Here is a 22414-nt window from a genome sequence, read left to right on the forward strand (position 1 = left end):
TATTCATTTTATAGCTGCTTATTAAAGCAACCATAGTGTGTAACTGAGAAGTCTATAAAAACTGATTATTTTGGTGATATTATTGGCCTCTAAATAAAACAGTATTATAGAAATGGCAGGGGTGTTTTGCTATTTAATATATAATGGAGAAGATGACAGTGTTTCTGAGACACAGTTTGAGAAAACTGATTTCACCTTCACAGTGAAATTACTCTAATGAGAGTTCTGTGGCATTTATATTTCTCTATTATTTGAAACCATAAATTCTAGAAATAATACTTTAGTATAATTTTTACCATTTCTTCCATTGGAACAGGTTTCATGCTTCCAGTCATGGTGTAAGTCCATTGGAGTAGCCAGTCATCTAATTTGTTCTACGTTCAGTTAATCATATTGTCACCCAGTTTCTTTGATAACATGATGATTTGGTATTTTTACTTAAGGTAGTTAGTAGGGTGAAAAGGGACCACACTTAACAGTTTGTTGTAAGGTGGCCTTTGTGATAAATAATGTGGGGGAGGAAAGCATCAATCCCCATGGTTTCCATTGTCCGCCTCTATCTAAATAACTTCCTGTCCTATGGCTGAGCCTAGGCCATAACCCTTGCATTTCTTCTTTCCATCTTAATATGGACATTAAAGTCCTGAATAAATAAAGTATCTGTTTACTGGTGGAGGAGACTTGAATTTTTTTTTAAAGGACAACCAGGTTTCATAGAGAGTAACTTAAAATAGGAAAAAAATTCATTTCCCTAGTATGGCAAATATGAACTGAGAAGAGCCGTGACGGTTGAACTTACAAAGGTTCTCATTAGTGGTTTTTATAAATAGCTCTTAATGTGATTGCTTGTTCTGATTATTTTTAATATTTCTTAATTTCAGTGTAATTTTAAGAAGCAATATTAAACTGCTTAATTGCTGGTATATTTATTTTTTAGACAAATATCATATCTGAACTAAGCAAATGGAGACTTAATTTTATTGACTGGCACAGAATGGAAATGAAAAAAGAGAAAGAAAAACACGCAGCACACTTAAAACAACTGTGCAACCAGATCAACAGCTTGAAGGAGCTGCAGAAAGCCTATGAAGTCTCCATTGGGAGAAAAGATGAGGTCTTCACTTTTATATTTCTTTTTAAGTGAGATGCAGTAAAAATCTTGCTAGGTAATAAATGCCAAGTAATACTTAAATGTATTCAAGTCATACATGATACAAAGGGAAGTTTGCTTCAGAAACTGGAAAAAAAAAAGTAGATGCACAGAAATAAGACATATTTGTCCTATTAAACATTCCAGGGTCATGTCATTTCATCTTTGTCATCAGCTTCAATGTGCTTGAAGTTTTAAAGGTGCATACTACAGGCACCTGGGTGGCCCAGTTGGTTAAGCATCTTCCCTCAGCTCAGGTCATGATCCTGGGGTCCTGGGATGTTCTCTCTCTTGCTCACTTTCTCTCAAATAAATAAGTAAAATATTTTTTAAAAATTAAAAAATAAAAATAAAAGTGCATGCTAAATGTCAGAACACTTAATTTTTCCTTCCGTCTTTTTTCCTGAACTGCTCTTAAGAGAACATCATGGAACCAGCATTACCCACATTTTAAACCGTGTTTTTAGGGGCCATTTTAAGTATCTCATATTTTATCTGTGATATGTCTTTATTCATTGATGAAGTCTTTTTAATTTTATTATAGACACAGAGCATTTGTTTTTTGAGAGAGAGAGAGAGAGAGCATGCACACAGGTGAAGGGGAGGAGGGGCAGAGAGAGAGGGAGAGAGAATCTCAAGCAGGCTCCATGCCCAGTGAGGAGCCCAACTCTGGGCTTGATGTCACCACTCTGAGATCATGACTTGAGCTGAAATCAAGAGTCAAGACACTTAACAGACTGAGCCACCCAGGAGCCCCACACAGAGAATACTTTTTATTTCATTTTCTGTTAGCCTCTTAAGAATGAGAGGGTAAGGTTCAGATCTGTGCTAATTTTGTGCCTCCCAACAGCACCTTCAAGAAAGCAGAATGGGCAATATATCCACTGCTTCCGCTTCCTACCCTAACCCCACCCCGGAGGATGGTACCTTTCAGAGGTAACACCTCTGCTACTTGTCTGCTGATGTAGCATTCACTGTTTTAATGAACTAAATAAAGATAATATATCTTTTAAAATATGTATTTATTGAAGTGCTGGGTGGCTCAGTCGGTTGAATGTCTGCCTTTAGCTCAGGTCATGATCCCAGGGTCCTAGGAATAAGCCCTGCATCAGGCTTCTTGCTTAGTGGGGAGTCCATTTCTCCCTCTGCCTCTGAGGCATTTCTTTTAATGTTCAGGGTATCCTATAAAATCAAACATTTTATATAGTTCTCTTTTTTGAAGCAGTAGATACTAAATGTCAGTCATTTTCTCTGTTCCCCTCAAAATTCTGTTGTAAGATTTTAAAATATTTTAAATGTATGTTTTTTAATTTCAAAGTATCACACACAAGAGTATACATGTGTCCAATTTTTGAAAATAGATAAGATGAACAGCTGTGTGCCACCATAGAGCTCGAGAAATAGAATATTACTAATGTCTTAGAATGTGTGCCCTTTTCCACTTTTGACAATAATTTAAAGAAAAGCCAGAATAGGGACGCCTGGGTAGCTCAGCAGTTGGGTGTCTGCCTTTGGGTGTGGTCCCAGGGTTCCAGGATCAAGTTCCACATTGGGCTCCCTGCAGGGAGCCTGCTTCTCTCTCTGCCTGTGTCTCTTATGAATAAATAAATTTAAAAATCTTAAAAAAAAATAAAGTAAATATGCCCAATTTACTAAATTTTGCTTTAAGGTGGCCAATTTAAAATATATATTTCAGTTATTCAGTTCTTTTTAAGGGAAGATACCATCTTAGGATTTAAACACCTTTGTAGGTTTTTTTTTTTTAAAGAACAAGAAGACCTGAGAAAGAACATTATAGGATAACTATTGTTTGCTTTAATGAATTTGTTGAATCCAGAAAATCCTTAAACAGTTATTGAACAACTTCTAATCCAAGGTACCAAAGGTATTTAGAGACCAGAAAGATGTTTAAAACCTGGTCCTACCCTCAAGTCTAGTGAACAAAGACTTTCTGTATACGTAGCAAAATATTCAAATGTGTAGTTATCTTTCTTGAATTAAATGTCAATGACCATATTAATTTTCATATATGTGAACTTTTTGAGGATTACCATGATACACATAATGAAGATTTCTCTTACTGTTCTCTTTTGTTCCCCTTCATTCATTGATACATAGTACATTCATGTGGTCAAGTTTTTTGGTCTTTTTACAGATAATAATGAGGTTAACTGGATGAATAGACTAGTGACATATAGGAATTCTCTAGGGCATTTTTTTGATATATAAGCAAGTTACTTTACCAATTACTGTTATTATAACATCGCAATAATTGGGTTAATTGCTGTTTTCAGGTGATTTCTAGCTTGTCGCATGCCATAGGCAAACAAAAGGAAAGGATAGAGTTGATGAGAACATTCTTCCACTGGCGAATTGGCCATGTTAAATCCAGACAGGATGTAAGTATAAAAACAAAATGATAACTGATAGATATTAGACTTCTGAACTCAAAACAGTTGAGGATCACATTTTAGCGCTCTTATTAAAGTCAAAGGGAGATTTGTTTTCTAATAAATCAAAATGAATTTATAATTTAATATTGCTCTTATTTCAAGGGAATTTGATTTTGGTATAGTTTTGGGGGAAAAAACCCTCATATTTTATAGACTGATTTATATGGTTTCCTTCTTAATAAAGTTAGTAAGGATCATACCTGACTTACAGATGCCCTCGTCATGGAACCCCTTCAACAAATTTAATGTCAGATGTGGAGAAAGAATTTATAATCTTTAACATATATACTTCTTATTTGTTGCTATTTCAGAAATGCCTGAATATATCCTTTTCATAAAGAGGAAGTACTATATTGATATATTATAAAATTGTGTAAATGTCTATTGTAGACTTGCCTCAGAGAACCAAAAAAGCCATATCTGTATAGCTTTTTAAAAATTATCTTTAGTTTGTTTATAATTTACACTTGAACATCTTATTTTAATTAAATCAGAGCTAAATCAGTGTAGCAGAGCAAATATGAACTAAGAAGAATAAATTACTGTATCAGAAGTGGAAAAGTGAGAATCCATGTATATCCAACAAGAATACAAAGTATGGAGACTCAAGAGTGTACAGAATGGATGTGTGTGTGTGTGTGTGTGTTTTATTTGATGCTCATGTGAGCCATGGAGTGAGCTCTGTGAGTTTACTTCTAAGAGATTAATACTTAAGGAAAAGGCTACTACTATCATGGAATAGGATTTCTCTTTGAAGGATACTTTCTAGTGCTTTCTTTCTTTTTTTTTTTTTTATTAATCCCAGTAGATTAATTTATGCTAATCATAATGAAAAGAATTACTTAAATGAGCATGCCATATTTTGAAAGTTATTTACCAAGTGAAATAATGAGAATATATTATGTTTAAATATTAGTTGAAATAGTTGCGGCTGCCATCAGTTTTTTGAATAGCTTTTTAAATTTAAGAAAATTGAAATTGGAACTACTTTTTCCAAAGACTTTAACTTCATTGATAAAAGAAGGCTGGCATAGGTTTCTATTTGGATCTATTTGGTGCTATATATGATGGCAAAGTGTGTAAATTAAATTAGCCTTTCTTCTAGTGGTGGCCACCTGAAGCCACAGCCACCACCGTCTCTGCCTTGCAGCCATTCTCTGTTGTTCGCCTAGACCTGCCTTCAAGTAAAAGTTGCTATACATTCCTACCTCCAGTGGGCAAGTTACTAGTTTTCCTTCATTTGTTTTTGTTTTGTTTTTTTTACTCCTAACTTGATTGGTGGCATATAGGATGATATAAGGATGAGAGCTTGGGTTCTGAAGTGAGACAAGGCTGGCTTTTCCATTTCTACTTGTGTGACCTGGGCAGGTTATTTAACCTCTCTAAGCCTGTCCTCCTGTCTGCAGATGAGAATAATGTGATTACACAGGATTAGATGATAACATATGTACACTGCTTAGCACAGTGTTACATTATGGTTTTTAACGTCACTGCCAATATATTTACCAGACCACTGTGTTTTTGAGGTTGCGTATTACTTTCATTTAGGTCTACGAAGGTAAACTGGCTGACCAGTACTTCCAGAGAACTTTACTGAAGAAAGTCTGGAAGGGCTGGCGATCCATAGTACAGAAGCAGTGGAAAGATGTGGTGGAAAGAGCTTGTCAGGCAAGAGCGGAAGAAGTTTGTGTCCAGCTTTCCAATGATTATGAAACCAGAGTTGCTGTGGTAAACTTTTTCTCATACTTTCACTTTCTTTTAATAAAAATTAAAAAGATAAAAACCCGTTAGTTTATGGTTCAGCAGAGTAACCCATTTCTCCAGTTCCATTTAATGCCCTACAGATTCAAACAAGACTTCCTGGCAAAGAACGCTAGTAAGTTGGACCCTCAGACATAATTCTCTGAACTCCATACTTCTGTTGGATCTCTAGCATATCCATTTCCCTTGGAAATGTAAATCACCTATAGAATCCTATGTTTCTAAGAAAGCATGCTTTCCTTTGCTGCTTCATTTGGCTTTTATTGAGCTGTAAGTAAAGACCCAAAACAAAAATGTATATCCTTATGTTAATTTAAGTAAATTATGTTCTGATAAGGTTGATATAAAGCAGTTGCATATAAATTAAAATTATTTTCCCATTGACTTTTATTAATAAACATTGTTTCCAAGGGAAAATACTTGAGACCCAAAATGAAAAAAAACCATAGTGAAGAATGCAGTAGGTCTCTGGAAGTCAAATATTAAAAGAAAAACCTTTTTCCATTATAGAACTAAGTTCTTAACGCTAAAAATAAGATTTACTGTACAAATTTTTGCAATTCAAAATGACATGCAAAAGAAATGCAGTCTCTTCTAATTTGGTCTATGGGAAAGAGTGTTGTGCTTGATGTCCCTCTGCACTTTGAATTCTATGGATAACAGTTTTTTAAAAAAGGAAGAAAAATTCTGTTAATAGTGCACTTAGGTATTTTTTTTCTGAAGAGATGAGATCGGTATTTTAATATTCTCTATGAAAGTTTTATGTTGGGATCCCTGGGTGGCACAGCGGTTTAGCGCCTGCCTTTGGCCCAGGGAGCGATCCCGGAGACCCGGGATCGAATCCCAAGTCGGGCTCCCGGTGCATGGAGCCTGCTTCTCCCTCTGCCTGTGTCTCTGCCTCTCTCTCTCTCTCTCTCTCTCTCTCTCTCTCTGTGTGTGTGACTATCATAATAAATAAAAATTTTTAAAAAAAGGTTTTATGTTAAGAAATGACATGTCTGTTTGTATAATTAAAACACATCAGCAACCTTTGGTGGGACTGGTATGAAATTCCCCTTGTTTGAACCTTGATTTTATGGTTAGGAATGAAAACGGTTTGTTGATGGAGACAGTAAAAATAAGATGCATCTTTTAAAATAAACTGAGATACAGAGCAGAAGAGGTAAAGTGTTTTTAGTATGTCACATAAAAATAACTTCACAGCTTGACAAGATGGCCACACCAGCAGCACCAGCAAATACTCCTGCCACCACTCCAGCTGCAGCCCTGGCCTCAGCTCCCACTCTGGCGCTGGTTCCAACTCCAATGCTGCCTCCAGCCTCATCTGTAGACCCCATGGCAAAGCTGCTAGGACCGTGACTCTGGTCTAGGCCCCACTCCTGCTCTCCCAGGCATCCTTGCCCCTTGCCTATCCCTTCCCCCTGCAGCTGTGTGGTCTGGCTGCACTTGGGCCATTTTGGCCTCCCATCATGGACAGCCACCATGCAACGAGGGTGCTGCCCGTTATTAGGACCCTGCTGAGAACCGCTGACAAGCATTCAGTGGAAATCACTAATAGCTGCTTTTCAGTGCCTCACAAGGAGTCAAAAGATGAGGTATCTGTTGACATTAAATTCGCTGAGAGTATGTATGAATTAAACAGTCTCTCCAGAAGAGCTCATCCTGTGCTGGTACCCGACAGGCCATGACATTATAGAGTACCCTGTGCTGATCCAGGGGTACTACGGCAGGAAAGTCCCTGTCCCTATTCACCCCACTGTGGACAGGAGCCTCCAGAACGGCCACATGAGCACCAAAGCCTACGTCAGCACTTTAATTGGTGTCCCTGGGAGTACCATGGGGGTGATGTTCACACCTTGACAGTGGAATATGCATATTATGACACTGAACACATTGGAGTTGACCTGATCCTGAAGACCTGTTTTAGCCCCAACCAAGTGTACAGACTGTCAATCAATTTGCAGCAGGTAGGACGGGCATCAGTTCACATCTAGGATGTCCTAAGCACAGCGTTGCAGTATACAGATGATGTGCTGTTGGGAAAGGCATCCACTGACAATATCTCCTGCTGCTTGATGAGTCTGGTTAACCAAGTACACAAGATAATCCCCAGTGATGTTGAGACCATGCTCAATAGCTACTTGGCCAATCACATAGTCACAGATTGCCCTCACTGAGAAACTAAACTTGTGAATGGGCTCCAAGCAGCATGCCTGTTAGTCGGGGCCATCCTAGGACTCAGAATGGAGTGAAGTAGAATGCTTTCATTGTGTTTGGAGTCATTTTGAGTCAGTTAACTGCTTGTGACTCTAAATAAAAACACAGCCTGCCTTTTATTAAAAAAAATAATAACATCACAGAGTAAGTCTATTTTTTTAATAATTAACATCCTTCCTTGTGTCCCATATCTTTTTAAAAATTCTCCTTATTTAGTTATCTGGAGCTTTGGAAAATGCAAAAGCTGAGATCCAAAGAATGCAGCATGAAAAAGAGCATTTTGAAGATTCCATGAAGAAAGCCTTCATGAGGGGAGTTTGTGCATTAAATCTCGAAGCCATGACTATATTTCAAAACAGAGGTGATACAGGTTAGTATTTTATTTAAGGTTCTCTGCCTACTTTCAAAAAGGATTTGAGGAGATTTCAGTGATTATTATGGTCTGTGGTACTAATTTTCTGCAGTGACTGTGTCTTATCCGGGTACAGTTCTTACTTGATGGTGTCATCTCCAATTCAATTCTGCCATGAAAAGTCACTCCATTTTGGTTACTTATGGTATCTTAGATTTGATCAAGTAAACTCTCAATTCTTAAGTGTTTAGGCTCAATGTTAAAATGATGTTTTGAATGTAAAACAATTTAAAGCTCTTTCAACTAATAATTTCAATGCCTTCAAGTACAAATTAATTAATTAATTAATTTGCCAAGTGCCTTGGGCTATTTTGTTTATTAAAGATTTATCTAGTCATGGCTTCCCATTTTAAAAATTGCTTGTCTCCAATGTAAGAGAGGCCTCAACTAAAATTAATTTATTTTAAGAAGAGAAGTCCATGTATTAGCTGGGATCTGTGTGGTTTATGTGGGTGTTTGTTCAGCAGGGCTTAGATTATTAGCACGTGGCTAGAATCTTTGCCAGTAATGTGCACCAAGGCCTATTTTCCTTATTGGGTTTTAGTTTTCTTCTCTGAACAAAGAAGACAATGTAAATCTTTCTTACCTGCTTCACAGAGGGTTCTTGTGGAAATGCAGTGAAATATAATCGGAAGCTCTTTAAAAGACAAAAAAATACTTTGATATGTAAGATGATAGTAATGATATTAAGTCAGCCGATTTTATGTAAATACATGATCATTTTTTACAGTATATCCTCATAATTAAATCGTATTTGAGACTCACAGTTATCAATGAGTCGGTTTCATTTTGTAACACCATTAACATTCCAATCCAGTGAATAACTTCTGTGGTTGTTGTACCTTCATTTTAAAACATCTTCAAACGTTATTATTTAAATTGTATGTGTTGTGGATGGTAGCCGTTAAGGCAAGGAACTTTTGTCTGAAGCAACCATGGTGTGTGGTCCACATGCAGGTTAGAAACTTAGAATCCTAGAATCTCAGAGCAGACTAGTTTATCCTGCTAATACCCAAAGAAGTGCTTGATTTCTCCAATCAATGGTCTTTTAATTGTCAACACTGCTTTATATTGAATTAGTCCCTCTCATCAAAGGATTTCAAAGGATCTATGCGTTATAGTCCCTCATTAAACTTTGTTAATGAGGTACTATTACTCTGTTTTATGTAAAGGTAGCCTGAGAGAAGGACTTACACAGAAGCCCAAATTTCCAATGGGAAGAGACCATTTGAATGTAGGGCTGTATAACACCCTCTGTTCAGACATTCTGAAACGTTTCAGTGACTGAATCTCCAAACCCTCACCCTGGTGTCAGGTGCCACATAGGTGTAGTCTTAAGTGGGAATTTTAACCAAATTCTAAAACTGGGGGTTTTAGAATTCAAATCTAAATTCAAATCTTCAAATCTAAATTCTTCAAATCTAAAATTTGAAGAAACCCTTTGCTCCAACATCTGGAAGCCGATGTTACTCACTCTGATCTAAGGGTAAGGTTCAGTTATGAGAGAAGGTTACTATATAGTGTGTCACTGAAGTCAGTTAAGTATGCAAATATACCTTACTTTGTGCTTTATATTTTACAGTGTTAAAGGTAAAAATTTTAGGGTTACATACTGATTTATTATGGTTTGCTGAAAAATCAAGTTTAAAATACATTGATTTTGTTTGAATAGGAGCATTAGATGGAAATGAGAGGGTATAGTGATAGCAGAAAAGAATTCTACAGATCTAAATACCAGACCATTGATCAGGACAGTTGTATGAAATGATGTAAAAGAACATAAATCCTTAGACTTAATGTGACCAAATTATTATAATGACTTAATCAGTTAATAATGACAAACTATATTAGCTAAACATTGTATGCAGTACGTGATAAGTTTCTACATTTTCTTTAGAACCAAATTTTAGCTATTATGTAGTTTCATTGTTGGGGGACATAAGACTAACCTTAGCTTGGAAGAATTTTGATGAATTTGTAATTTGTAGGGATAGACTTCACAAATAATAAAAAGGAAGAGTATGGCCCTGGCATTCAAGGAAAAGAACATTCTGCTCATTTGGATCCTCTGGCCCCTCCGATGCCCTCAGTAGTTGCACAGCCACCGTCCCCACCGCCAGCAGCCATGGGAGCAGCCAGCGCTGCTGCTTTTCCCTCTGCTGCTTCCATCTCTTCTGCTGGGCCTGCTTCCGCTTCCTCTACTCACCCTCCCGTTTCTGCAGCTCTTGGCGCTGGACCTACAGCTACTGCTGCACCAGAAGAAATGGTTAGTACAGTTAATACAGGTGCCCTCATGGGGAAAGGGGCTCAAACTTTGCTTGTATATTGGGTATTTTTTAACTTAGAATATATTTTCTCATGGAGGAAAAGTCTTAATGATATTTAGACCAAGCTACAGAAAATATTTAATATGTGAAGTGGCTAAAACAATTTAAAATGAAAATAATATTTGAAAGTTCAAATATAGTAGTGATAATTAAACAGAAATAACTTTCTCATTTCCCATTTTCAAGAACTATTCAGGAAAAATAAATTTGAGAAAGAGTTGATGATGGACTTTTTTATTAAGGGAACCCTAGTGGGTATTTTCAAGGGCTTAGAAGATTAATGGCTCTTTTGTACATTTTGTATTCAATTACAACTTTCCCTTTTCCTGGATGCAGATCTATCATTAACACAACTCTGTAATTACTCCATCTTGATTTGGTTAGGTTTTCATTTGGAAAAACATTAGAATAAAGATGGGAGTAGTTTTTCCTAGTCACTGAGCTACTTTCAAGAGAAGTACGTAGAGCTAGAAGATTGAATGGGGACGGAGTATCTGTGTGAGAACTTGCCTGAAGGGGAATTCATCAAGCTAATTTAGAAGAGTTATAGACAAAGCATGTCAGGGTTCTGACTCCTGGGCTTCTTGTTAATCCTGTATTCTTCAAACCATGGTTCTCAAGCAAAGGGAGTAAGGATTCAGTCCAAACTTACCTACCGGGCTCACTTCTGCAGGGCTGTTTTTTAACAACACTGTAACCTTCCCTGCTCTGGCTTGGCTTAGGCACAAAGGCACGTGTAGTTTCATAAAGCTCCTGAGAGGATTGGGATTTGCTTGTGTCCCTCTCCTCCCCAACCCCAACCACTGAGAGGACAGAGGATGGCGGAATGGGTTCTGTGTCTTACGGTTTCCCTGGCTGACCGTCACCAGGTGCCACTGCCCCGGGCCACTCTCTGCAGCGAAAGAAGGCACTGAGTCAGCCAGACAACTGGTCATCCTGGGTGTTCCAGCTCACGTGAATATCTGCCTTTTGAAAGCTACTAACTTCAGGGAGAAATATGTTGAGATCTACTATTTATCATTTTTGCTCTTGATTCAAAGAGGTTAAAAGAATAAAGCTGTTAAGGGAAATTTGAGTATGTGAAGGAGTTTTGACTTTGAAATAAGACACTAAAATTCAACTCCGCATATGTTCAACTGTGTTAATTTTTCATGATTACACATTTTCAAGTGTGATCCTATACAGATGATCTCATTTAAGTAAACACAGTGAGTGTTTGTTTAAATTTCTGGTTTGTCTTTTGTTGCATATTCAGATAAAATACATAGACCTAGATCTTTCAGAATTCCCTTCAAATACGACTACACCATTTGTACATCTGTACATTTATATATAAACCTGAACATGCACAGAAGAACAGAATGCATGAATATGCTTAACACCTACTTGTTCTTTTTTTGTGTGGTTTTTTTTTTTTTTAAGATTTCATCCATTCATTCATGAGATACACAGAGAGGGAGAGAGAGGCAGAGATACAGGCAGAGGGAGAAGCAGGCTCCGTGCAGGGAGCCCGATGTGGAACCCAATCCCAGGTCTCCAGGATCACGCCCTGGGCCGAAGGCAGGTGCTAAACTGCTGAGCCACCCAGGGATCCCCTCTACTTGTTATTTCTTGAAACAATTTGATCATCTGAGATAATTTTGAAGTCTTTGAAACCTGAAAAATACAATATTGTATAGAGAGTCCTTCCAGCCTTCCTTCGTCATTAATAGATACACATTCAATTTTTGTTCCATAAATACAGCCTTTACAGTTAGGGGGAGAAGAAAATCAGAAGTAAATCACTCTGTCAGTGTAATGCTGGTGTTCTTCCTTCCGTATATAAATACAGAACTCAGATTCCGATTCACCTCAAATGTGTCTTGTTTCCTACTTTTGTTATTATGGTTCTTTTTAAAAACAAGTACATTAGTTGGATAAGTTACCTAATGTGAAACCATGAGTGTTGGAAGTGGGAAAGGAGAGATCTATGAGCTAGGCCTGCTTATCTTTCTTATCATTTTAATCACAGAGTCTTCCTATGAATGTTCAAAAAACTTTTTCCAGACTTAGTAGGAGGTGTGTACAGAGAATAAACCACAGAGCCTGGGAAACAACTGGAGAAAGGAGTATAAGATAATCCTAGTAATCCTAGTAAAATAACCCCTTCACCTATAAAATTCTTTCCTTTCTGCAGATACCCTCACTCTTAAATAAAATACCAGAATTTCATGGTAGGAAAGCACTCTTCAAAGAAAACATCAGGCAGTTATACAAGCAAATACATTGCAGTTCACAAGGTTGGACAGTAGGTGACACTTTATTCTTTTGACACTTCAACAATTGAGAGTTGGATTTTTAAGCTCTTCAGTAAAGATTCCCTCTTAACTTTCCTGTTCATCTGAATGGAAAGTGAGAGGGTATCATTAGGCACCTAGGACAGCTTTCCTCATTTTATAAATGGAAACTGAGGTTTAGAGAGAGGGAGTGAGTAACTTGCCTGTGGATATAAGAAGTAATAGAACTGGTATTCAGACTTTTGACCGTTTGGTCACAGTGCCCTGTTTCTTAACCAATAATCAGGTTTTGTCTCTGTCAAATATTAAGATACAAATACTGAGTTTTAAAAATATGTCATTTCCCTTTTCTTTCTGAATCCTTTTGTTGTTTTTATTGATAGGGTATAAAAAGCTAGAATTTCCGTTTTTATAGCATTTTTTCGAAGTCAATTAAGCTGATAAATTTAATGAGATTCAACATGACTGGGACCAGTAAGTGGTCATTTAGTCAAAAAGTCAGTTAAAAAGTCAGGTAAAGCAGGAAATTTTTAAAAATTATATATATCTTACACATTATTTTATGCTCAAACAAAAGTGTGTATTAATTTGCTACTTTTTAATGTGGAGCCAAATTGAGTATGGGTTTACAGGTTGTAATTAAGCCTTCTCTTATATAAGCTACACTCAGTGGATTATTTTTCTGTAATTTCCCATTTCAGTCTTTGTCAAGTAAAGCAAGAATCTAACAAAACTTGCAATGCAATCTGATGATAGAATATACCATTTGAAAACCAAAAGAGGACTTGATAAACATGCAAGTCAATTTAAGACAACTCTTTAATTCAGAGAAATATATAAAGGTTTCTTTTTAAAGTCTTTTTTTTTTCTTTACTGGAGTATGTATTTTCATCTTACTGAAGGCATTTTATTTTATTTAAAAAATATTTTATTTATTTGAGACAGAATGAGAGAGAAAGAGAGCTGAGAGGGGGAGGAGGGGCAGAGGTAGAGGGAGAAGTAGACTCCCCACTGAGTGGAGAGCCCCATGTGGAGCTGCGTCCCAGAACCTTGGGATCTTGACCCGAGCCAAAGACAGAGGCTTAACTGACCACCCAGGCGCCCCTTACTGAAGGCATTTTATTTTATTTTTTTTAAAGATTTTATTTATTTATGATAGTCACAGAGAGAGAGAGAGAGAGGCAGAGACACAGGCAGAGGGAGAAGCAGGCTCCATGCAGGGAGCCCAACGTGGGATTCGATCCCGGGTCTCCAAGATGGCGCCCTGGGCCAAAGGCAGGCGCCAAACCACTGCACCACCCAGGGATCCCTTGAAGGCATTTTAAAGCAGTTCTCAACTGGCTGAGTGAAGGTTTCAGCCATGAGCATTTTCCCAGCTACTCTAAATTTTCTTATTCCACACATCTCCTAGTCAAAACTTACTTAGTTTTTCTTTCACTCTTTCATCCTCCAAGTAAGAACAGCTGTTATGGTTGGGAGTGTTTATACCCCTCAAATGTGACTGGGCAGAAATAAGGTTACCAGCTCAATTGTACTTCAGTTTTTAATTTTTCATAAAAATACTCTTACCAGCAATTAATTTTATATTTTACATTTTAAAATGTTTTTTAAGGCTCTTCGGCAGTTTATAAAATCTTTTTTTATACTTTATATTTAATAAGAAATAGAATAAAGTTTCCCGAAGGTCAGAAGCATGAATTCAGTCTACAAATATATATTTGTAAATATCTTAGGATCTGCATTTTGGTTCCTTAAATTCATAAGATCCATAAAAATGTAGTTTAAATAGCCAAATAATTTCTACAAGTATTATAGTGAGAAACAGTCCTCCAAATCCCTTTCCTTAAATTCTATTAGCTGTTTTTTCTATTTACCTTTTTTCCCTAAATATGCTCATATAATTATATCCACATGCATCAATTTCAGACATTATCTGTTTCCTGTTATGGATGAAAGAATTTGGCCTTTTGATACCACCTGATTCCTTCCCCTCCCCCATCCACTGTGTGTGTGTGTGTGTGTGTGTGTGTGTGTGTGTGTGAGAGAGAGAGAGAGAGAGAGCTCACGGGCAGGAGGAGAGGGAGAGAGATAATCTTAAGCAGGCCCACGCTCAGCACAAAACCCTACATGGCAATCCATCTCGTGACCCTGAGATCATGACCAGGGCCAAAATCAAGAGTCAGACATTTAACCGATTGAGCCACCCAGGTGCTCCTGCACTTTACATATTTAGATACAGATATTCCATATTTGCATTAAGTTAAATTTATGATATGTAAATATAGCTAAGCTACAAATGTATACTATGCCTACATTTCCTTTCTGGTACAACTTTTTTTTTTTTCTTGGAATTGATTCCTTTATTTTTGTCTCTGCTTGATTTTCTGTGCAACTATAATTAAGTCTCAAATCCAAACTCTAAGGATTTACAAAACCTCACTGAGCGCTGTTTTCCTAGAGTCCTCCCAACACATCAATATTCTATCATTTTAATTTTCCCAGAGACATTTCTTATGGAACCCATTATCATCATCCTTCAGTATATAGCTGATGACTATCTGTAGCTAGATGCAGATATGTAAAGAACTCAATGATACCTCAGATGGACAAAGATCACTATTTCATAATGCTTTTGGAAAAATTATGGTTAGAGGGAAAATTAGATTCATAATTCACACTGAAATTTAAATGTTTTAATAAATTAAACCCAAATAAATAAACGTTAGAAGAGTATAATTATCCCAGCTGTCCAAAGCAGGCTGGTTGATTCAATTATGGAAGAAATTAATGACAAAATTAACGATAATTTTTTAAATTTATGTGCATGAAAAATAAATAAAACGAAATAGGAAAAATACTATGAGATGAGTATCTGTATCAGGAGCCCTTAAACATTCATTAGGAGCCATTGAACATTTTTGAGAGTAATACCCATTCCTGGCAAGTAATTAAAGAACATGGATAGTTGACAAAATGAACTGTAAGTATGAAACATTAATAAGAAACCACAAATTAAATCAAATATATATGTTATTCCTGATAGGAACTTTCTGGAATATTATCCAGCAGTAACAAAAGCTGTAAAAGCTGACATTACCTTTTGATACAGTCATCTCATTTTTGCGAAATATTCTACAGAAATAGCTCTCAAAAGAAAAGGAATCTTCATTTACAAAAATTCGTTTCCTATAATAGGAAAAGAACTGAGTTAGATAAACTGTACTTTATTGGTATTAAAACCTCTCATTAAAAATTATAGCAGGTCTCTGTATTCATGAGAAAATATATTAATGGGCAGCCCGGGTGCCTCAGCGGCTGCCTTCAACCTGAGGTGTGATCCTGGAGACCCGGGATCAAGTCCCACGCCGGGCTCCCTGCATGGAGCCTGCTTCTCCCTCTGCCTGCGTCTCTGCCTCTCTCTCTGTGTCTCTCATGAATAAATAAAATCTTAAAAAAATTTAACAAAGCAATAGGAAAAAAGAGCACACAAGCATATGTCTAATGAAAAGCATGTGTATAATATTAATTATACATAAGGATCAAAAGTGTTCATAAAACAGAATAATGGTTGCCAAGGTTAGGGGCAGTTGAGGAAGGGAAATGGATATGATTCTAAAGGGTCACAAGAGGGGGACAGAGTGTGGTGCTAGAATAGTTCTGTGTCTTGATTACAGTGATAGTTACAGGAATGTAGATGTGTTCAAATGACATAGATCTGTTAGCCAAGGCATTGTACACATGATGGCTTTGACATCATAATTCTGTACTTAGATAAGATGTAATCATGGCAGGAAACCAGGTGAGGAATACAAAGGACCTCTCTGTATTATCTTTGCAACTTACTATGAATCTGTATTTATTTCAAAATAAAGAGTTTTTTAAAAGTTTATAAAATGGTGGGTACACCCAAGATTAAGGGGGTGTTTTGGGGTGCTTGGTTTTGTTTGGCTTTTTGTCTCATTTATTTTTTTCCGTGTTAAAGTTGATTAAATATACAATTTTTATTTTTAAAGATATTATTTATTTATTCATGAGAGAGAGAGAGAGACAGAGGGAAAAGCAGGCGCCCCACAGGGACGAGTCCCGATTCAGGACTTGATCCCGGGACCCCGGGGTCACGCCCTGGGCCAAAGGCAGATGCCCAACCACTGAGCCACCCAGGTGTCCCTACAATTAGTTTTTAATGCCTGTATATTTTCCTCATAAGTTACAGAAGCAACAGTACTATATGTTTTGCCATGGATTTTCTACCAGCTGGTTATTTCTTTGGTTTTTTAGTATGTGCCCAGAGTTGTGACATCTGCACAACAGAAAGCTGGAAGAACAATTACAGCCCGGATCACAGGGAGATGTGATTTTGCCTCAAAAAACAGAATTAGCAGCGGCTTAGCTATAATGGGAGTTTCTCCTCCCATGAGCTCAGTTGTTGTGGAGAAACATCATCCAGTCACAGTGGTGAGTACATATTTGATGACATTTGTCAAAAAATCTTTTTCCTCAGAGTTCATAGACTAATAAACAAATTACATGTTGAGGAGAAGATGAAAATTTATGATGATTCTTAGTCTACCTTTTACTATGATCATCTTTATAAAACTTCTGCTTTGCCAAACCTGCTCTAAATCTACCTTTGCTCTTTTAGGAAATTGATTTCAGAAACATTTCTTCTCAACAGTGTAAAAATTATCAACCCAAAAAGTAATCCACTATGTTGGTGACCAAAACAAACCTATACATGATTTCTCATTAATTTAAAGAGACAAAAACTGTTTACTCATTATCTGCTACTTATGCAGCAGGTATTTAATTACAAGAAATACTTCCCTATAGTTTTATAGTCTTTAATTTTTGCTCTTTTTAAGTCTTCTTCCCCTTTTTTCAGTACAACTGTCAGCATATTTGTAGTTTGGGAAAAAAGAAATTCAGGTTGTAATTAATTCACGTGAAATAAGAGAAAATGCCTGGAATTTAAGCAAAAATAAAAAAGCCTGAGTTAGTGCCTCAGTTTTGCTATTTACTGCCTTTGTGATTATATACAAATCAAGTAAAAGATTTGAGCTTCCATTTCCTCTTGCGTAAAATGGGAATGTTAAGAGTACTTCGCTCCTACAGTTATTTTCTGGATTCAGGATTAAATGAGATAATGTAAAAATTGAATGAGATATAGATTTTTTAAAAGGTATTTTATAAATTGTAACATCATAAGCATATTGAACTTGAAAATTACTAGAGTAAGGTACATGGGATACTGCTGTATTATTTCTTAACAGTGCATATGAATCAACAATTTTCTCAAAAAGTTTTTTTTTTGAAAGTTATAAGATCACATCCTTAAAGAGAAACAAGAATTGATTTTAAAAGAGAATGCTCCGTACATAAATTTTCAATGTTAGACAACATTCCTGTCTACTTACTGTGTCAAAATATTAGCAAAAATATATGTGAAATGATTTTGCATCCTTTTCTTTCTGGGCACTAGATGGTTGCTAGATGATTAAGAGAAGCTGGAGAGATTGTTTAAACTTAGCCTCCGGTAAAGAATGGCCATAGGAAAGGAAAGTGGAAGACGGACACAGAGGCACCAAGTCCAGATGGATATGGAAGGTGGAGGAGTATCAGCCTTCAGAGGTTGCAGAGACTCTGAAGTCCTTAGGTGACTTCTCGACATATGTTTGAATATGTGAGATTAGTTATCAGAAATAAGAAATGAACTAATTTCTATTTTTGCCAGCACATATGTGTATAGAGAAGGGACTATCCATTTATAAGATAATGAAGGCATAAAGAGACCATACATATATGCTTACTTTTAATTTAGGCAGCCTTTTGTTTTTGTACTAATGATAGGAATTTGTATTCTACGAGGAAAAAAAACCAAAGAAATAAAAGACAACTCCTCTGAGGCTTCCCTCCCCAGCTGCCCTTTGCTGATTGTCTATAACACTTCTCCAGCAACTGGTTGTGAACAAGACAGCCGTCAACTGCTTCCGTTATTCCCTAAGTGGGACTATATGACAGACAGCTAGAGCAGTCCTCTGTACTCTCCCTCTATCCCCAGAATTGGGAGCTGTAACTACTGGAAACAGCTGTTCCTAACAAACCATGGATTTCTGACACATTAGCCCCATCTGCTGGATAATTGCTTGTTCCCTGTGCTCCCTCATTCTAGGTCATATTTTTGTAGATCATGAAAGCAGTGGTAGGGTGAATCTGTTTCTCCATTTCCTGTAGCCCAGGTCCCCAAGGAGAAATCGCTCTCTGAACAGGGTCGGATTAGGTGGTTGGCAACTAGTTTCTTACTAGTTGGAAGATCTCCCCACCTGTAATGCTTATCCAGTTACTTACGTACAGTGAAATAGTTCTGTAAAATACCTTACAGTCAGGAAATTATTTTTCTGTTTCTTTAAGGAGGAACTCTTAAAGCGGAATGTCACAAACAGCTTTAAGAGTTTTCATTCATTATTTTTTTAAGAAAAGGTTTTTTTAAAATACATAGTGAATGTTGTGGTCAGATATATATCATTTTACTTCAAGTACTTTAAAGAGGACTCCTCTAAGTGGAAGACTCTACTAGGAATGTGCCTGCACCACTCAGTGCCGTGGCCTGCCGACTGGATAATGAGTTCCACTGCTGCCTACTGGAAGTTGTAGCCCCAGAGTATAGGGAATCCTTGTACTGGTACGTCTCATGCGTGTGTATGCATGTAATGTGTACTTAGAAAATCTGTACTTGCACATATTACATGTGTAGGTGAAACACATGTGTAGGTTGTACCCTGACTGAGTCTTCGATGCTCACGTCCCAGATGTTCCCCAGAGCTCTGACGTGGCATGGGTATCCTCCTCTCAGTGTGTGTCCCTAGCATCCAGTTATTTGTATAGAAAGTTGTAATCCATGCTGAGGAGCACCAGGCTGCTGGAAATACCTTCGCTTGTATGATCATAAAAGGTTTAGTCAGCTCCCAGGTGAGCCAGGCTGAGGTAGGAGACATGTGCTCTTTTCTGAAGCAAGGACCAGGCAGGATTCCTCAGAGCTTCCCCCTTGTTCCCTGAGGTTGAACCCCGTGTGTTCACAGATACAGGGAGGAGAAAACTGACCAGAATGGAGGGAGGGCTTGGGGCTGACCCTTCTTCCAGACACCATAAAGTCCCTTTCTGTACTTGGCCTCTGTGGACATTTCAGGATTCCCCTGGAATCCTCTCTGTGGAGTGACTCCCACGGCTCCTTATGTGACCCTCTGCAAGGTAGGTCTATACTGAGTATTGAGCATGAGTCTAACTTACGGATTAAGGACCACAGCTTAATTGTTCTCATGGCTGCCTCCCTAGCTTACTGCCTCTGTCTACTGGATGCTTAACAAATGTTTGTTTGGTTAAATTATATATAATGAAATGGCACTTAATGTGTGTAATCTTACAGGATTGTTAAAGTAGACTTTTAACTTTTTCAGCAAACCATTCCTCAAGCTGCTGCAGCAAAATATCCCCGGACGATTCATCCTGAAAGTAGTACCTCAGCTTCTCGGTCCCTCGGAACCAGGTCAACTCACACCCAGTCTCTCACAAGCATTCACTCCATAAAAGTGGTTGACTAAAATGAATATGCACATTGAGATCTTTTAATTCTTCTGGTTTTACCAAGGATTTGAAGTCTCTAGCTTTTAAAATTTCATATTCTTAGAACACCATGGATACATCATGTTCATCTTTTCAAAATTACAAGAGACTCTTTCAAGTCATACCATCCTTTGTAACTATATGTAGGCTTATTTTAATGTTATTTTTTAATTTAAGCAATTAAGTAAAACTTTTTTAAAAAGCGACTTAATTTGTTTAATAAGTTCAGCCTGTCCCTGATTATACCATAAAAGTGTATAAATCCTGTTTTCTCAATGTTATTTCCAAAAGGCTAAATCATTTCCAGTGTTATTAAATAAATTTTGAGAACTTTATTAAAAAAATTATTTTAAACAGATTTAATTAAGGTATTTTTATTTTAAAAATAAAGAGTAATAATGATACTGTATCACAAAGTCTTTGTGATTATTATTAATATATTAATATTAGTTTTCATTTTCCTAAGACTGTTAAAATTAAAAATGAGAATTGGTGAGACCTATGAATAATGTTAATGTTAAATGGGGGTGGGTATAGCACTGGGCAACTCAGCAAACCTTCTGGGCCTGGCAGAGACTTTTCAGAGGCTGGCCAATAGGAGGAAGCCAGCTGGGTAAAAGTGACTGAGGAAAGCAGGACCAGGCTTCTCATGGTTTTATTGCTAGCTGACTGGGTTATCTTGGGCCAAACATTTAATTTCATGAATAATAGGATCCCATCTGTGAAACAGTGACATCTACCTTCCCCTCCTATCTCACCCAGTACTCTGGGTTACATAAAAACAAATTCTAAAGGATTTATCCGGAGCCTCAATTTTCATATCTTTAGCAGAACTAGATGGACTTAATTAGAAGCCTCTTTGACTTTGAACGTGATCTATGCTCTAACTTTATTATAGGAAATAGTTTTTCTTACTGCGTTCTGTTGTAATAGAACAGAGAATAAATGTGAGATAGACATCCCATTTTCTGGAGGGCACACTAAGGCTTTTCTGAAGTAAAGAATGAGAGAATTAGCGTATTAGATCCTTATTCTGAATTGCCCAGCTACCACCGTGGCAAACAGCTCCTCATCAGTTTCAACAAACGCAAACCAACAGCACTTCTTGTGCTACCCATCCACAGCCACACTCTTCTCTATGACTGCACCATGCACTCTGTGAGACGCACAGGAGACTGTAGGCTCCACTTGGCACCTACTCCTACGCAGCCCAGAATTAACACCCAGTTGTGGTAACAGATCAGTCCTTCCTTTCTTCCCTGTATGAACTGCCCTGAAGTGTCCATTGCCTCTGTCAGAATAGAGTACCCTGAAAGTCATATAATCAGTTATGCTTAACACCAAATGGTTGCCAGTTTGGTATTTTACCCCAGTCTGGGCTCTCCCTGTTTCCTCAACTCACTCTTGCTTCCTTGGATTTGCACCCCTAAAAAAAGAGCTACTCATAGACTTTAATCTCAGGCTCTGCTTTTTGAGGAACCTAGATGACAACTGAGAGTGGTTTTCAGTATCTAAGCCATAACTATATGGACAAATGAAAGGGCATATTATGAATATTGTAATTAAGAGTATCATAGGCATCTTTTTAAGCTTTAAGTATATTGTCCAAGGCAGAACCAAATAGTGTTAACCTAAGTTAAACTCCACAGTTAAAACACTCCTACAGGAAGAGTATGTATTTTATTTGTTAAGAGGAAGTAAGTAGCATGGTCAGTGGAAACCAGCCATATTCATATTGAAAAACAGATGGGGACTAGACTTTTCACTGAATACTTTTCTTAAAAACGTTTTCTTTTTTTTTTTTAAGATTCTATTTCTTTATTCATGAGAGACACAGAAAGAGAGGCAGAGACACAGGCAGAGGGAGAAGCAGGCCCCACACAGGGAGCCTGATGTGGGACTCGATCCTGGGACCCCAGGATCCCACCCTGGGCTGAGGGCAGGCGCTCAACCGCTGGGCCACCCGGGCGTCCCTCTAAAAACTTTTTGGACTCGTGTGAACATACTACTTATTTTAAACATTCATAAATGTAAGGGGGCCATTTACATGAGACAGAGATGTAAAACTAAATTTATGATAGAATAACTGGACTCCTATTGCTCAAGACTTTTATCTCTGGCCTTATAGAATTAGAGTCAGAATTTGAGAATGGAGAGCCTTAAATTATAATGAATAGGTGTACAGAAACTGATATACATTG

General features: G+C 37.3%; 1 protein-coding gene and 1 pseudogene across 11 annotated transcripts in view; both read left to right on the forward strand.

The window, feature by feature from the left end:
- POC5 (POC5 centriolar protein) overlaps positions 1–20622 on the forward strand; it is a 37011-nt gene extending 16389 nt beyond the window's left edge. For 6 of the 11 annotated variants that reach the window (XM_072794890.1, XM_072794883.1, XM_072794939.1 and 3 more), the window contains 7 exons: positions 938–1114; positions 3445–3549; positions 5152–5331; positions 7798–7951; positions 9982–10259; positions 16875–17051; positions 20048–20622. In XM_072794890.1, the coding sequence (XP_072650991.1) occupies positions 938–1114; positions 3445–3549; positions 5152–5331; positions 7798–7951; positions 9982–10259; positions 16875–17051; positions 20048–20191 (1215 nt within the window). In that variant the 3' untranslated portion in view covers positions 20192–20622. Of the gene's footprint in view, positions 1–937; positions 1115–3444; positions 3550–5151; positions 5332–7797; positions 7952–9981; positions 10260–11189; positions 11687–16874; positions 17052–18075; positions 19276–19779; positions 20025–20047 lie in introns of those variants that run through there. The other 5 variants (XM_072794955.1, XM_072794960.1, XM_072794911.1 and 2 more) reach the window with 4 other exon arrangements.
- Positions 5338–7781, forward strand: LOC140615138 (eukaryotic translation initiation factor 3 subunit F pseudogene; annotated as a pseudogene).
- Positions 20623–22414: the final 1792 nt, after the last annotated feature.

The sequence above is a fragment of the Canis lupus genome, chromosome 2 (assembly GCF_048164855.1).
Source record: "Canis lupus baileyi chromosome 2, mCanLup2.hap1, whole genome shotgun sequence".
NCBI lineage: Eukaryota > Metazoa > Chordata > Mammalia > Carnivora > Canidae > Canis > Canis lupus.